We start from the raw sequence: 14,348 nt of genomic DNA, 5'->3' as shown, positions 1-14,348 counted from the left end.
TTTCGAGGCTCTGCGGGTAGGTGCAGTTTTTGTGGGACGGTCACGTGGAGTTAGCCGAATGTGGAAATTGTCATGTGACTGTATTACTCAGCAACGTCGTCGGGCTCGTCGCTTGGCGCATTTCGATTGCCGGAATTCGAAAGAGTCTTCTGAGAGTTTGATGCGGCACGACGACTAGGCTCAATGAAGTCTTTAATGTCTAGTTTAAAATAGCTCGCTCGGTATATTTCGTGGCATCTATATAGAATCTTGATCTGAGCGTGTATATAGGATGAGCCAAAAACACCAACTCCTCTAAAAGTCCGGCCTCTCACGGGCAACAGGGACCTTAAACCGTTTACGTCCACTGATGAACCAGTCGATCAATGCTCCAATAATAACCGCGCCAACCAACGGGCCGGCATAATTCATGTTATTCCCCGTAACCGGCAGGACGGTCGGGAACGGCATCCAGATTACAGTGAAGATGATATAGCTCAAGGCAAACATATTAACTGGCAGCCCCACTATTCCGAGGCTAAATGGTCCGGGGGCGGGCTTATTCGCTGAAAATCGGCGCAGGAAGAAGAATAAGATTGGGAAGAAGTAGGATATGTAGAGAGCGAGGGCCGGCAGCGAGATGAAGGCGTTGAAAGCAGTGGAAGAGCCGATGTTGATGATGGCGAGGAGGAAAATTACAAGTCCGACGAGACCAAGCGCGTTGAGGGGCATCTTGAGGCGGGTGTTGACCTATGCAGCAGTACACTAATTGTTAGTCATGAGTAAACGAGGTGTGAGCCATGAGTTGACGTTACCTTTCCAAAGAATCCCGAAAAGGGAAGTCCCTTGTCTCTTGAGAACGCCCAGACTAGTCGCGAGACCGACGCAAACACGTTGAAAAAAGCGATCAATATGATGATGGCGATCATGACAATGAACAGGTTCGTGGCGCTCTTAGAGCCAGTCGCCTCGTGGTAGACCTCGATGATGGGAAGAAGTGTAGGTGTGTTGGTGACTTTGTCGATGTCTCCGATCGTAAAGAGTATGCAGACGACATATGCAAACTGCATTACGGCATTCATGGAAACCGCCGCAATCATACTACGGGGTACTCGGGTCTTGGCCTGCTTGACTTCGTCACTCATGTGGAGCACTCCATCAAAACCTGGTAGGCGATTAGCATGTCTTTTGTGTAATGAAGTCACCAAGGATCGAGGGACCATACCTGTGAGAGGGTAGGTAACGGAGAGCAGCCCTATACCCCATGACACAGCGGCATTGGACCATCCACTGGCATCATGGGTCAAAGTCTCGAACACGTAGCTCGCAGTGCTCCGTTCTGCCAGCACCACTAAGGTGATAATGGAGATGACGAAAAAGAGCACGTGACAGACGGCACCAACGGCCTCGAGCGGGTTAAGAAGACGTCTAAACCAGAAATTTGCGATGAACGGCAGAATTGTGAACGCCCACATGATAAGCGTGGCGTGCCATCTTTCAGGCACGTAGTCCGGGTAATTGAAAATGGCCAGCCCTACGATAATGTTTGAGAGAATGGCAGGATTCGAGGTGCAAGAGCATATCCAGGCGAAGATAGTGATCCAGCCTTGACATGTCAGTCCGTGTTTCAGATAGAGCGTTAGGACGGAAGTACACACCCTGCATCAATCCCCAAAACTCGTTCCACCCAGGGGCAAATCTTGCACTCCACTATCCAACCTCTATTAGCATGAGGCAAGCGTTGATGGAAGAGCGAAGTCCACGTACCCTATACTGTGCACCAACCACAGGGTCCATTGAGGCCATCTCCGCTAGCGACATGGCGATCGTAGTGGTGCCGATACCGGCGAACAAGCTCCCGTACACCATGGCGGCGGGGCCGCCATTGGTGAGGGAGAACTGGAAGGTCACTGCGGTTGCTTCCCAGGAACATTGCAGGATAAAACCAAAGTTGATGGCCGAGATGAGGTTGATGTATCTCTGCAGCCGTGTCAGTGTGTCTGGGGGAGCAACTTGGGGGCAATTGACGCCGCGCTTACCTCGAGCGCGCCGCCGTTGTGCTGCTGGGCGTGCTTCTCGTCGGAGTCGATGGGCGTGCCTGCAATGGTCTCCTGTGCTCTGGCCAGCTCGGGCGGTGTGCGGTCGCCATCGGCCGTTGTGGCCAATTCAATGTCACCCTTTCCGTCCGCCATAGCTTCCTGCAAAAAGACGAGAATTCCAGCGGAGTGGTAGAGTTCAGGATCAGCAGGCTCAATAAGAAGACTTGTGCTCCAGATAAGCCGCGGGCGCGCCCACGAGTCAAGCCGGCAAGCCAGAAATCGTTAGTCGCTGCAACACTCGCCTCCCGTCTCCCCAGACGAAGCGGCCGGGTTGCGGCCATGCACGAACCTCGCTGGTGCACACCGTCTCGGCGACTGAGAACCGCTGGGGAACAACGTCCGTGGCGGGTTGCGCGCTGAGAGGTTCTCCCGCGTCCAGAGGGTCGCCACACGGCGGCCAGAGCCGTTTCCATGGCGCGGGAGGCGTCCCATCCACGCCATCCCGACGGACAGGAAAGGGTCTGGCATACGAGACACGGCTCCCAGGCGCAGACGCGGCGTGGCACCGCAATCTCATGCAGAGTCGGCCTCTCAAGAGTCGCGAGAGGTTGTCGAGACCGCCAGAGGCGCTGGAGCTGCAGACCGGGGGGGGGCTGTCGTGACTCTGCGGAGCTTGCCGAGACGTCAGATGCTCGCGATCCCTCACAGAGACGCTCAAAAGCAGACGACGCCTCGGAGCAATTGTTCAGTGGTGCCATTGAGCCCTCGAGCGCACGTCCGATCCGACGGCGCGACCAGACGAGGACGGTTGTAGCTCTGGCGACGGCCTCGACCCCAGACGGCGACTCAAGGGGCGGGCCGGGACGGGGAGCTGGGGAGCTTGAACGAAGCTCGCCAGAATTCGCGACGGTCCAAAGTCTGCAGCCTCTCTTCACGTCCGGTGGTCACTCTCTAATATCAAGCCACAAACTTACCGTATAAGGCAGCAACTTTAGGGGCCTTTAGGGAGGAATAGCAACATTCTAGCCAATCAATCCCTTTACCGGGGAAGTACTAGCCCAGAATAGAGGTATACCAGGACTGACTCAGTTTAGCGCCAGACCACCGGACGTACAGAGAGGCTGTAGGACAGTGCTTCGCGGCAGTGCGCAGGGCGGAAGGATCGGGAGCGGATGCGCAAAGCGGCGCGCTGCCATTCGCTGCGCTCCCTCGAGGCCCGCGAAGACCTCTACTGGACCCGAGCGGGACGAAACCTGCCGGCATCGCATCATGGCCGCCGTCTGCTGCTGCTGCTGTGCCGCAACGACGACGCTCGCTACAAACTCCCCAGGTCCTGCCCTGAGACGGCTTCCGCAATGCCCTGGCATCCCTGCGCACTCTTCGCATATTGCCCTCCTGCTGCCGCTGTTGTGTCTGTTGCGCACCACCTCTCCTCGCCGTCTTTCGACCTTCTCCGCGCTGGTCCGGCTGGCGATAGCTTCCGCTGCCAGCTGCTATGCACCGCTGAGCGTTCCACAACATGCCCGGCGACGAGGCCCCGCTGCATCGCTTGAGCGCCCAAGATCGCGGTCCGATCGTCATTATATCCGCATACTCCTGGGCCTTTGTCACTCTTCTCATTTCCTTCATCCGCTTTAGCTTCGCCCGCGCCCAGCGCCTGCCGTTCAAGCTTGACGACTGGAGCTTCTCCTTCGCTGCAGTAAGCCCCCAGAACGGCCTCTTCTTATCAAGGACAATACATCAAACCACTACGGCAACCGTCGGAGAGAAAAGAAATTTAGACTAAGCCACGGCCACAGATATTCGCCCTAGCAAATTCCGTATGCTTTCATATAGCCACCAACGGCGGCCTCGGCCGTCACATCGCAGACCTCAGTCCTGGCCAACTCGATGAGTACTACAAGGTAATTTCCCCCAGCTCGCTCCACTGAGACTCCAATGCTAAGCCTTCCGTTTCCAGGCCATGTATGCCGCCCAACTCGTCGGAATCGCATCCATGGCTTTCGCAAAAACATCTTTCTTCCTGCTTGCAGACCGTGTAGCTCCGCAATTCCCACGAACATTCTACAGCATCATCGCTATGATCGCCGCCTGGGCTGTCTTCTCTATACTATCCATCTCGTTTCAATGCCATCTACCCCGAGCCTGGGTTTATGTTCCCAGTGATTGTCCAACGCACGGCTATTTGCAGTATCCAATTATCATCGGCAATGCTCTGACAGACGCATTTCTGGCTCTATGGTTTCTCCCCACCATCTGGCGTGTCCTCATCGACAAAAACAAGCGCATAGCCGTCATAGCCCTGTTCGGCACTCGGATATTGTACGATACCCTCCAATTCGCTTGTACCTCCTTTGATTGCTCTCTTCGCAAGGGCCAAGTAGCTAATTTCCCTGCAGAGTCTCCTTCACGGCAATCGCCCAGATGGTCATAGTGGGAATTAACCTTCACAAAAAGGACCAGACCCGCGCAACTTGGGTCCCCGCCATGGTAATGCAAGCTGTCGTAAATCTATCAGTACTCAGCGCCACTATCCCGCGCACAAACCACTTCTTCGCAAGCCTTCACGCCGGCCTCGTCACCATGCGTCTCACAGATTTCGAACTCGATGCCTCGCTGGGCCTCTCACGTCCTCAGCACCCGCGGCGGCGTGAAGAGCCGCCACTGAAGTTAGTACCTTCAGGCACCGAGGGCCACTTGCAAACGAACGTAAGCGGTAGAAGTAAAAGGAGCGAAAAGAGATGGAATAAATTCAAGGGCAAGAAGAGAGCCGTGGACTGGCAGAACACAATGTCGATGGGCAGTACAAGGGACGACGAGAATAGTACAAGCAGCTTGTACAACAGCCAAGGAGGAATTGCCATGAGGCAGACCCAGGAGACGAAGATCGAGTATGTGAAAAGACAGCCCATTCTCGTGCGTAGACCATGATTTTGATCGGTCCATTTGGACCAAGGCGCTACTTTTGGATTATGGACCAAGGCGATACTATCTGGTGAGGAGCGGATACCCATTTGCAGCTTAATGGCGTTGGAAATGCTTAGAGACTAGAGCGTATGCATAGTACTACGACCTGATTTACGCTTTTATTAGAAGGCGAGTTCTCAACACAATAGAGCAAAAAAGTACGGAGTTTAACATGAAACGGATGTCAAAATTCCAAACTATTATTTCGGTATTCAGACGCCATCATTAAAGGAATAATCTTTGTCCCATCGCTGTGATCGATTAGTTTCTGATTAGATAAAGGGCTTGCACACATACAGTATCCCATGGTCGACTAGAGTCAACGAAACGTAAATCAGTTCCGAGTCTAATCACATTCTGAGGGTCCTGGTTGATTGTCGAAGCGTGTATCTAGGCTCTAGTCAGCGCACTTCCTTACAATCCATCCTCGAACTCACCGCAAATGGCGTATGTAGCACGACATCCCCCGCCTCATACGCAGTTACCAGCCATCGACGATCGAACCGGCGTGCATATTCCGCTGGTCCATCGGCCAGCAAGCCTGTTGACAGCATGTTTTGATTGAAAGCGTTTCTAGCCTCCTCATCTGACATCCCGCATTCTCTAGCCTTTTTCGTGAAGGTGTCTTCGACTTCTCTTCCAAGCGTGTACCCTGTAAAGGTTAGCATTTTCAATACGGAAATACTCGCAGTACTGAACCTTTCTCAAGATAAATGAGGCCGCCACCACTCAAAGAAACATCACCCATCGGAACCCAAGCCGTGACGCTTGTAGGCTCGCCATGTCGGAGGAATATCTGATCATAATGGACTCCAATCGCCTTGTTTCCAGGCGTATTATTCCGCAGCAAGCTTCTGCGTACTCCAAGCGTACTCTCCCCCCACCCTGTCAATTTTGCAATCAAATCCCGGAGCACCGGGTGCTTGCAGAAGTCCTCCTTGTACCAAGTCTCGTAATGAGCTTGCAATGCCAGATCGACAAACTTCTCTGCTTTCTCTCCGCCAGGTTTGCCGTTGCCGTCTGCAGCTCCAGCACCAATGCCAGGATAATCATGTGGATCGTTTTGCTCATTGAAGATGCCATCGACTGGGGCTGTACCATCCTTCAGGACTCCACTTGGGGAGAGAAGCTTGAAGTATTCTTCCCTGGCTTTGAGGACGTCCTGGCGGGGGAGCAGGCCTTTGAGGAATAGATATCCGTCTTCTTCATATCGTTGACGCAGCTCTTCGAGAGGGAGGTCTGGGTTTGACGCCCGTAGTAATCCTACTTGATCCGCTGCCAGAGGACCGTCGTTCACGAATAGTGACTCGGGGGTGGGTGGGAATTGCTCTGCGTGAGGCATGACGAAAAAGGGAGAGAAGTCAGAACTTTACAGCTTGATACCAGTTTCGATAGTTCGCATTATTGAGTGTCAAATAGAGATACACATATAGATCATTGGAGCTTCTTATCAATCATCATGCAGTCACTGCATGCGGGTCGGATTTCCTCGCTAAGACACGATTGCGTTAGCACGGCAATCATTGGCTCGTCCTCCCCGCACTTTTCAACGTACATCCTAATCCCATAGCCGCGATTCATCACTTTAGTCGTCCAAAGGGCAATTCGCGCCGCCCGCTCCTAACTCCACCCTCTTAAATCGTGATGCCATGGTCAGTGCCAGCTCGTCCGGTGATGCTCTAATGCAGCTGACTCTTCCAGCAATCGCTGTCGGGTACGCCATCACAAATGTAAGAAAAAGGTGCCACATCTAGGCCATTGCGAGGCTAACAGCTCCCAGGTAATGGCAAAACGCCTAAGTGCAGTCAATGTCAGAAGGCAGGCGAGCGGTGTGTCTACGAGACTGGCCCAAGATTCAGGCGATCTTCCATTCAGAAGGCATTTAAGAAAGACCAGAAGTGGATAACTCTTCCTCGGACCAGTCAGTATTTTGGGGCTCCAGAGTTGACACTTTCGGTTGCGCTGACATGGAATTGAGTCGATTTCTTTGACGAGACTGATGATGTCCGGTCACAATATGAGCCTGGATTCGTGGCACCGAGCAGAGAGTCTCCGCCCCTCGACTTTCAAACTTTTAGTAGTAGCCCCTTTGGCACGGTCATATCGGCAGAAGCCATTCCAGTTTCGTCTTTACTTAATTCAGAGTCCCCTATTCAGCTAAACGTGCTGAGTGGACCGCCTCCGCCCATCTCACACTCTCCAGCGAATCTAGTTGCCCGTCATAATAGCGATGAGGACATTGCAAGGAGCCGCCCGCCAAGTGGCCACCACAATTCTACACCTACCGGATTCTGGCCCCTTGAAAATGACCAGGAAGCAATGCTGATGGGTCATTACATTGACCATGTTGCTCTTTTCGTAAGCAATACTCCTGCATCACTTTTGCATTGAAAGTTACATATGCTATGACTTAATAGAAGACTAGTTTGATATGTGCGATGCACTGAAGCACTTTACGTTCGAAGTACCCCAACGGGCTAGAAGTAACATTACACTCTTCAACGCCATAATGGCTTTATCAGCTCGTCACTTAAGTCGCACGTCCTCATTCAACACTTTCGTAGCGGACCGGTACTACCAAACCTGCCTCCAGACACTCATACCTGCCCTAAATGACAGCGTTGCAATTAATGACGAATCACTTCTTGCAGCTACTATCATCCTCCGACTTCTTGAGGAACTCAATATCCCAATAACTGGTGATGACCCTCGGAGTCATTTGTTTGGCACCCATGCTATCCTCCGAGCAGTCCAACGGCGATATGATCTTAATCCAGTCGACACAAGCTTCAGGCAAGCAATTTATTGGGCCGCATTCCGGCAAGAGCTTTGGATATCCTTGATGACCCAGAGACCTTTTCAGCTGCATATATTCGAAGCAGATAGATCCATAGAACCTGCCAATGACTCCACGTGGGCTGACCGAACGATTGCCCACGTTGGCGATGTTATACACTTCGCATTTGGTGAAGGAAAGCACTCCATATCACGATTCAACCGGCTTATGGAAGAGAATGAGTCATGGCGAAAGCGGAGGCCCGACTCATTTGTCGAGTTCTTCTATCGGCGAGATCGAGATGGTAGTGGTCGTAATTTTCCTGATATTCGTTGCCACGCCGATGCACACGGCGAGTCACTCATGGTCTCTATGCTCACATGGCGCTAATATCGAAGTAGTTATGGGGCGACAGTACAACATCCTAGCTCGTGTCCTTCTCGTAGTCCATAATCCAACCATCCCACAACTCGGACCAGCGCACAAGAAGGCCAAGATGGAAGTAGATGTGCGCCTACTCTCAAAGTCATTATGCAGCACAGTCAGTTGCTAACATAGGACTCAGATCCAAGTTCAGGAGGACGTCCGCACTCTTGTCGGGGTTGCCCTTTCCAACGAAAGAGCTTTCCCCGCTAGTTTGGTTGCATGCTTTGCGATAGCTCTCGGTCGGTCTATCCAAACGTTATATCATATCAATGCTGATTTCTGACAGTTGGAGATCGGTTCACAAATCGTCAAGATCAGTCACAGCTTCGTGAAATGCTCATCAAAACCGAAACGCGACATGGGTGGCCTACCAAGGCGGCTAGGTCGCAGCTAGAGGAAGTTTGGGAGTGGAACGGCCATTGAAGTGGCTGGCGTGCGCTTTCACCATATCTTTTCCAGAACTTGCAGCGACACATGTCCAAGGTACGCCACGACGAGCTTGCTTCAAGCTTAGCCCTATGGCAGATCATGGCCTCGCAGAGAATACAAAGGTTAGTCACATGGTTCATTCAGACGTTGCGAATCACGTCAGATATTCGGGAAGTGTTGTTAGAAAAGGATTTCATTGTGTGAGAAGTAGAATGTCTACTGCTCCAGAGTATCAGCCATGTAGTCGTACACAGGCTTGTGAGCTATGTCCGACGGTCGCGAACATGCGCTAATTGTCCATGATCAGGCGTCGAAGATGTCGATTGCCTATCCGCGATATTGGAATCCGGAACGAGTCTGTTGACCAGGTAGGAGCTCTTTCTCCCAAGCACCACCTGCGTGGTTCCTTGGGTCGTTCTCGAAGCTCTCGGCCTCGGCCTTCGCAGCCTTCGCAGCCTTTTCGCGAGCCGCTTTGGCCTTCTGTGCCTGGATCCGAGCGGCGTTGTTTTCTTTTCCCTTCCCCTCAAGAGCATCCTTTCGCGCGCGAAACTCTTGTGGAGATTCCTTCTTTGCGAGCAGGCTATCGTTCAGTTCCGGGCTCTTCAAGCGGTCGAAAAGCTCGTTATGAGTTCGGATGTAAGTGATTGTCTCCTTGCAAAGCTTGTCCTCTCGGCCAAAGCGGACAAGGTTCTCAACGAGCATATGCACGTATTTTGTATCACGCGGGATCTGCTCCCAGAGTTCTTTGACATGCATCGGGTGCAAGATCTTTCGAAGTTTGTCTTCGGCGAAGCGGTCAACGTTGATTGCGTCCACTCGCATTCCGAGGGCGAAGAGTGCTCGAGCCAAAAAGATCGCGCTAACGAGGTTTTTTGGGGCCTTGATTACGGTTGGAGTAGTGGCCATGCTTAGCACCATCCAATCGTGGACTTGCTTCAAGCCTTGAATTTCTGCCGATCCTGGTCGGAGTTCGAAAGTAAGTTTGGGTTGGCCCTTCTCGTTGCCCACTGTCTTCATATGTTGACGAACAGTAGAAGAGTAGTGTGCGACCAGGTTCGCGCTCAGTCGTGCCATAACTACTTGGCCTTCGGCGTTGATAATGTCTAGGCGTGGGCCGTGCCGTAGCTGGCCGCGGTCGTAAGCGGAGATAGACATGGCCGTGTTGAGAGCCGATGGAGCCGGCATCTTCTGGTTGTGGGTATTGATAATGGTTTGTTGTTGAGTTGAAATGCGGGTGGTTATGTTGGTGAGTGTAGGTAGAGGTATCAAGTGGTTGTTGATGTGTATCCCTCGAAGATGAAAAGTGGAGGACTTTATATGCCTCTGAGTCTTCAGGATTCACCGCAATGTGAGAGCACAAAGTGTATCCCCAGCCCTACAGTGAGTTATTATCGTGCTTATATAACGTTGTCAAGTGAACTCACAATGCCGCCAGGTACCCTATGCCCGTTAAACCTCCGCGGGTAGAACCGGATTTCTTAAAATGCGGTGAATGTTCTCGAGTAGCTACTAGTGAGTTGTCACTTGACTGCCACGTGACTGTATGTGACGACCTATCTGCCTACGAGGACAAGCAATCGTGAACACATAGTCGATGCATATACGCAATGGTATCTTAATGAGTACACATACAAACCCACGCTAGTATTTCAGTTCGCCAAGAGTTCATCGCTCTATCTGGCCAGAAAGAATAGTCTCATCCATCATCACCTATATCGATAGCCATAGGAATACACCACCACTACTCTCCCTGAGCCACCGGCTGGTTGTCCATGCTCTACAGAGGAGTCATCTGCCCTTGCAACATTCACCCAGAGAACATCCACCACATCTACGACCGTATGCTACGAAGCGAGCACGTCTCCCTCTCCTCCCCCTCCTCGGTCTCCGGAATACTGCCAAGCGAAAGCGTCTTCGGCGGGCCGCCGTAAAGATCCACTTTCTTCCTAGCTCCATCAACCTGCTCCTGCTGATCCGAAGCCTTCCCAGCGGCATAAGCCGCCTCCAATCTCGCCAAGTTCTCCGCCGTCATTGGCTGACCTTTTCCAATCCCAACCTCCCGAATCCAATCCTCGTCAATTTCTGTAAAGGGGCTATCGTACTCGACCTCACCGCTTGCGTCAAGCCGTTCGTTTAGTTCGGCGGCCATCTCGGCCCATGTGGAGGCGCCGATGCTGGATATGTTTGCGGCGTGGTCCGTTGGGGCCTGCGAGGCTGGAGGTGCGTTGGGGACTGGCGCGGGGGGTTCGAGTTCTTGGGTGCGGGCAAGGAGGTCTAAGACGGATGGAAAGAGCTGGTCTTCTGGGGTGCGCGCGTTGGGGTCGGGCAGGGGAGTGTGGTACTTGTCTGGAGACTCTGGGTTGACGGGCGTCGACGGAGAGGACCTAGTAGGAGCCTGCAGGGTGGAGGGCTATCTAATTGGGTTGTTAGGGGAATGATTGAGGGGTGTTATTGCTTACGCTTTTGGGAGAGGTGGCACTGGTGGTTGTTGGTGGGGAGTGGCACGTTGATGCAGGTTCACGCAATGGTCAGTTAATGAAAGTATTAGAGGGAAATTTGGGTTTATTGGATCCTACGCTAGCCATCAGAAGCTGTTGGAGTGAATTACTAGTCATTTGGAGGTAAGTGGGCGCCTTGTTGCTGCTCAAAAACGCACAGATTACTAACTTCATGGTCACTAGGGTGGAGATTTCATAGTCCACGTGCTGTGGGGAAAGTTGTGCAATAATTACGAGAATCGAAGATAATAAGACGCAGGGTAGGTTGCAAATGCAATCTCTATCTACTCAGAAAGACAACTCCGGACAGAAAAACCCCCAAACGATGCTCAAGATGCCGTCCACCGTAGCTAGTTCCTAGTGACAACGACGAAGTCATCCTCATCAACAGCTTCTAGAGTGTGTATAGCCACTCCGTATTGCTCTGAAGCTTCGTTAGTAACAGCACCAGATTCTGAGGTCCCATTCGACTCACTATTTTTCATTCCGGAGGAGACAATGGCCGCCACGGAGCCCTTAGCCGACGCTGCCAAATTCTTGACATTGCTATAGCAGGATTCCATGGCGAATTCGGCCACGCATGCAAGATATCCGGTGGTGCTCACTGTTTGCGCCTGGGAATCACCCAAGGGGATGTTGGTCCCTTGAACATAGCCCCCCATCGACTTGCGGGGTGCGGAGGGGGATGGGGGCTTCACCGTACCCGCTCCTGCATCTGGAACTCGCTTGAGACCCAACTTCTCGCGTCTGCTAGGGAGCATGGACAAGATTCCCACCTTGATGTTGGGACTGTGAGTGGTGGTGGTGGTGGTGGTAGTCCGAGACTTCTACTTTGAACTTGTGGCGGTGCTGTTGGTGGTGAAAGCGTTCAGTGGCTCGGGAATGCAGCTTTTTACTGAATAAAGTTCGAGGAGATCTATATACACGTCCGGACATCATTGTTCATTGCCTTCACAGTGATTCATGTCCTTTAGTAAATGTCGCAATGAAGTGAAAGGGGTCATATGAGGTGTACATTGAGCATTGTGAAAGGGGTAGGTACACTTTCACAATGAAAATTGCTGAAGTTAGCCGTCATTTATACACATATTTAGATCTAGGAGGGTCATGGGATTGTTTAAGAGAGGACGATCGGATAATGGGCGAACGTAATGCAATTGAAGGCACTGCTGTCGAAGAGAAGTCTTAGACGAAGGCGTGGGAATATCAGCTTTACTACCCAAAAGGAGATAGGCACGTTCGTATGAACATAAGGCAGGAAGCTTTCATCTCAAATAATAAAGTTTCTCTATTGACTTCTACGAAGTCACGATGATAGTCGCAAGTCTGAGTAAGAAGAAGCCCATTGAATCGTCTACCCCATTGAAGACTGAAGAATAACGCCAAACCCGTGGCCTACTCTAGAGGGGCTTGCATATACTGTACTACCACATTTAACAATGTGTCATACAATGTATCCGGGAATCCGATAACATTGTCGCCGTCGCCCCTTCGCCTAGACGCGATCCCAATCGCTGTCCTCGGAGCACATGTCCCATTCGTCATCAGAAGAGTCGAACTCTGCATGCAATAAGTATGCTACTAGCAATTGAAATAGATTATCATGACATACCTGTACCGCCGTTGCGAGAACCCGGAAGTTCCTTCGTAATATCACCAGTGCTCCTAAAGTCCAACAGGGCGGGAGTAATGACTGATCTACCGTTAGTAAATGTCACTGCAGAAAGCCGTATGTATGCGTACCAGCTCCACCATTGCAGACCATTGGGAGATGTTTGTACTTCGGACCCTCGCGAACCTTGTACACCTTCTGTTTCTTCATCTTGCCACTACCCTCCTTGATGGCCTTCATAGTCGAGTGCATGTCTTGACCGAGCACACGCAGACCTTTTAGAGAGTCTTTGGCCATACCGGGGACCTTGCGGAACGAAGTCGGGGGAGTTAAGCCGACTCGACGAAGTGATCCTGATCCCTGGCGGCCGAGGTGAGTGTTTGGCTGGGATTGAGCACCACCGGGGAAATTTCCGGCGGCTTCAGCGTGAGTCGCTTCAACGGCAGTAGAGACACGGCGACGCTTCGGTACAGGGTGTGCGTGTGGGGAGCGCGAGGTGGTGGAGGCCATGTTGGTTGAGTGCATGTTGGTTGAGTGCATGTTGGTTGAGTGCATGTTGGTGGAGTGATAGTGCTGGAGGATCGAATGTTTGGGAGGAGTGACGGCATAGTGATGTGGGTAAGTAGTGTGGTGACCTCGATAGAACTGGACATGTAAAGGTGCGGGAAGAGCTAGGGCCGACGGCATGGCGATTCAATGGTGAATGAAATACTTTGAAATGTTCACTAGAACCTTTCTACAGCAAAGATTACTACCATACGAGTGGAACCAGAAAGTTAAATCCGTGTTATGATTACCTCATTGATATTCCGACTATGTCGAGAATATAGAAGGTCAAGAATAGTGAGTATTACCATCAAGAAAAGCTGTTTCCCCTAGCCATGCCCGCAGCCCCAAAATATCCAATGTCTGAAAGTAAACAAAGTCCGAACACCAGAGAAATTGAAGCAATCCTAGAATCAATTTCAAGGCCATTATCGATTTACTAGGCAATCTTGCAAGTCCATTTGCCTTCCAGGCGTTCCGATGATCCTTCATTCCAGCTTAAACCCTCACAACGGTGAAGCCCCAGTCGTTGTAGGCTGCATCGATGGCGTTCCATCCCCCAAGGTGGGACCAAATGACATCAAAGGCATGAGGTTGCCAATAAGAACGAATCGAGCTAACGGCTGTGGTAGACGCTGGAGTGATGACTTTCCAGTGAGTGTGTGAATCCGATCGCATGATACGTAGACACTCCAACCATTGCTCCAAAACGTCGTCACACCGCTCCAACTCGGCATCGCCACGACCCTTCCAGAGAAGGTCCCAGACGTTGACCGAGGCATATCGCTTGCAGTGCGGTTCCATGTTGTTGGATCCGTCGACGAAGATCGTGAGTCGTTCCTTAAGGTCCGCAAGCATACGCATTCGCATAACGACTTGGGCCTCGGTAGCCGACCGACGGTGATCGTATCTTCCAAACTCCATTTTCTTGAATTCTACCTTCAAGAAGTTTTGAAGCGCATTATTTTCGGTCTTTGCGATCGACGCAAAGCCGTGTTGGTTGTTCAGAGGTTGGATGCTGACGATGGACCCTTTAGCCAAGATATAAGCGGCTTCTCGATGAATTTGCTTGTCTA

The 14,348-nt window shown here is 51.7% G+C and overlaps 6 protein-coding genes across 6 annotated transcripts; 2 read left to right on the top strand and 4 right to left on the bottom strand.

Annotated features, from left to right (window-relative positions):
• Positions 1-194: 194 nt before the first annotated feature.
• On the bottom strand, positions 195-2,197 carry BDZ99DRAFT_430734 (amino acid transporter). The gene is made up of 6 exons (XM_033717260.1): positions 2,019-2,197; positions 1,747-1,959; positions 1,638-1,689; positions 1,205-1,585; positions 795-1,144; positions 195-729 (listed from the first exon to the last, which is right to left on the bottom strand). Exons 1-6 carry the CDS (start codon positions 2,169-2,171, stop codon positions 295-297), a joined length of 1,584 nt encoding a protein of 527 aa, XP_033583939.1. The 5' UTR covers positions 2,172-2,197; the 3' UTR covers positions 195-294.
• A 1,340-nt stretch (positions 2,198-3,537) lies between these two features.
• On the top strand, positions 3,538-4,949 carry BDZ99DRAFT_513240 (uncharacterized protein; the record flags this gene model as incomplete). The annotated part of the gene is made up of 4 exons (XM_033724696.1): positions 3,538-3,717; positions 3,818-3,922; positions 3,979-4,340; positions 4,418-4,949. The coding sequence occupies 4 exons, from the start codon at positions 3,538-3,540 to the stop codon at positions 4,947-4,949; spliced, it is 1,179 nt and encodes a 392-aa protein (XP_033583938.1).
• A 218-nt stretch (positions 4,950-5,167) lies between these two features.
• Positions 5,168-6,449, bottom strand: BDZ99DRAFT_5967 (uncharacterized protein). Its single transcript, XM_033728752.1, has 2 exons — positions 5,685-6,449; positions 5,168-5,637 (listed from the first exon to the last, which is right to left on the bottom strand). Exons 1-2 carry the CDS (start codon positions 6,325-6,327, stop codon positions 5,387-5,389), a joined length of 894 nt encoding a protein of 297 aa, XP_033583937.1. The 5' UTR covers positions 6,328-6,449; the 3' UTR covers positions 5,168-5,386.
• Positions 6,450-7,281: 832 nt separating this feature from the next.
• On the top strand, positions 7,282-9,018 carry BDZ99DRAFT_5930 (uncharacterized protein). Its single transcript, XM_033728750.1, has 5 exons — positions 7,282-8,113; positions 8,163-8,269; positions 8,327-8,426; positions 8,474-8,738; positions 8,924-9,018. Exons 1-4 carry the CDS (start codon positions 7,417-7,419, stop codon positions 8,608-8,610), a joined length of 1,041 nt encoding a protein of 346 aa, XP_033583936.1. The 5' UTR covers positions 7,282-7,416; the 3' UTR covers positions 8,611-8,738; positions 8,924-9,018.
• On the bottom strand, positions 8,944-9,801 carry BDZ99DRAFT_470042 (uncharacterized protein; the record flags this gene model as incomplete). The annotated part of the gene is made up of 1 exon (XM_033721603.1): positions 8,944-9,801. The coding sequence occupies one exon, from the start codon at positions 9,799-9,801 to the stop codon at positions 8,944-8,946; it is 858 nt and encodes a 285-aa protein (XP_033583935.1).
• A 3,664-nt stretch (positions 9,802-13,465) lies between these two features.
• On the bottom strand, positions 13,466-14,210 carry BDZ99DRAFT_456770 (uncharacterized protein). Its single transcript, XM_033718529.1, has one exon. It carries the CDS (start codon positions 14,194-14,196, stop codon positions 13,771-13,773), a length of 426 nt encoding a protein of 141 aa, XP_033583934.1. The 5' UTR covers positions 14,197-14,210; the 3' UTR covers positions 13,466-13,770.
• Between the last annotated feature and the right edge of the window lie 138 nt (positions 14,211-14,348).

Source organism: Mytilinidion resinicola (genome assembly GCF_010093595.1).
Source record: "Mytilinidion resinicola strain CBS 304.34 unplaced genomic scaffold BDZ99scaffold_1, whole genome shotgun sequence".
NCBI classification, from domain to species: domain Eukaryota; kingdom Fungi; phylum Ascomycota; class Dothideomycetes; order Mytilinidiales; family Mytilinidiaceae; genus Mytilinidion; species Mytilinidion resinicola.
Note: the sequence above shows the minus strand (reverse complement) of the source record. Positions and strands in the feature narration are given on the sequence as shown.

Bases quoted from the DNA above. Each gene is read 5' to 3' on its own strand.
- BDZ99DRAFT_430734 (XM_033717260.1), bottom strand. From the start codon at position 2,171: ATGGCGGACGGAAAGGGTGACATTGAATTGGCCACAACGGCCGATGGC. The intron at 1,960-2,018 runs GTAAGCGCGGCG...ACACGGCTGCAG, and splicing joins ACAACGGCGGCGCGCTCGAG to AGATACATCAACCTCATCTC. The intron at 1,145-1,204 runs GTATGGTCCCTC...ATCGCCTACCAG, and splicing joins CGTTACCTACCCTCTCACAG to GTTTTGATGGAGTGCTCCAC.
- BDZ99DRAFT_5967 (XM_033728752.1), bottom strand. From the start codon at position 6,327: ATGCCTCACGCAGAGCAATTCCCACCCACCCCCGAGTCACTATTCGTG. The intron at 5,638-5,684 runs GTTCAGTACTGC...TAACCTTTACAG, and splicing joins CCTCATTTATCTTGAGAAAG to GGTACACGCTTGGAAGAGAA.
- BDZ99DRAFT_5930 (XM_033728750.1), top strand. From the start codon at position 7,417: ATGTGCGATGCACTGAAGCACTTTACGTTCGAAGTACCCCAACGGGCT. The intron at 8,270-8,326 runs GTGCGCCTACTC...CATAGGACTCAG, and splicing joins AGGCCAAGATGGAAGTAGAT to ATCCAAGTTCAGGAGGACGT. The intron at 8,427-8,473 runs GTCGGTCTATCC...GATTTCTGACAG, and splicing joins ATGCTTTGCGATAGCTCTCG to TTGGAGATCGGTTCACAAAT.
- BDZ99DRAFT_456770 (XM_033718529.1), bottom strand. From the start codon at position 14,196: ATGGAGTTTGGAAGATACGATCACCGTCGGTCGGCTACCGAGGCCCAA.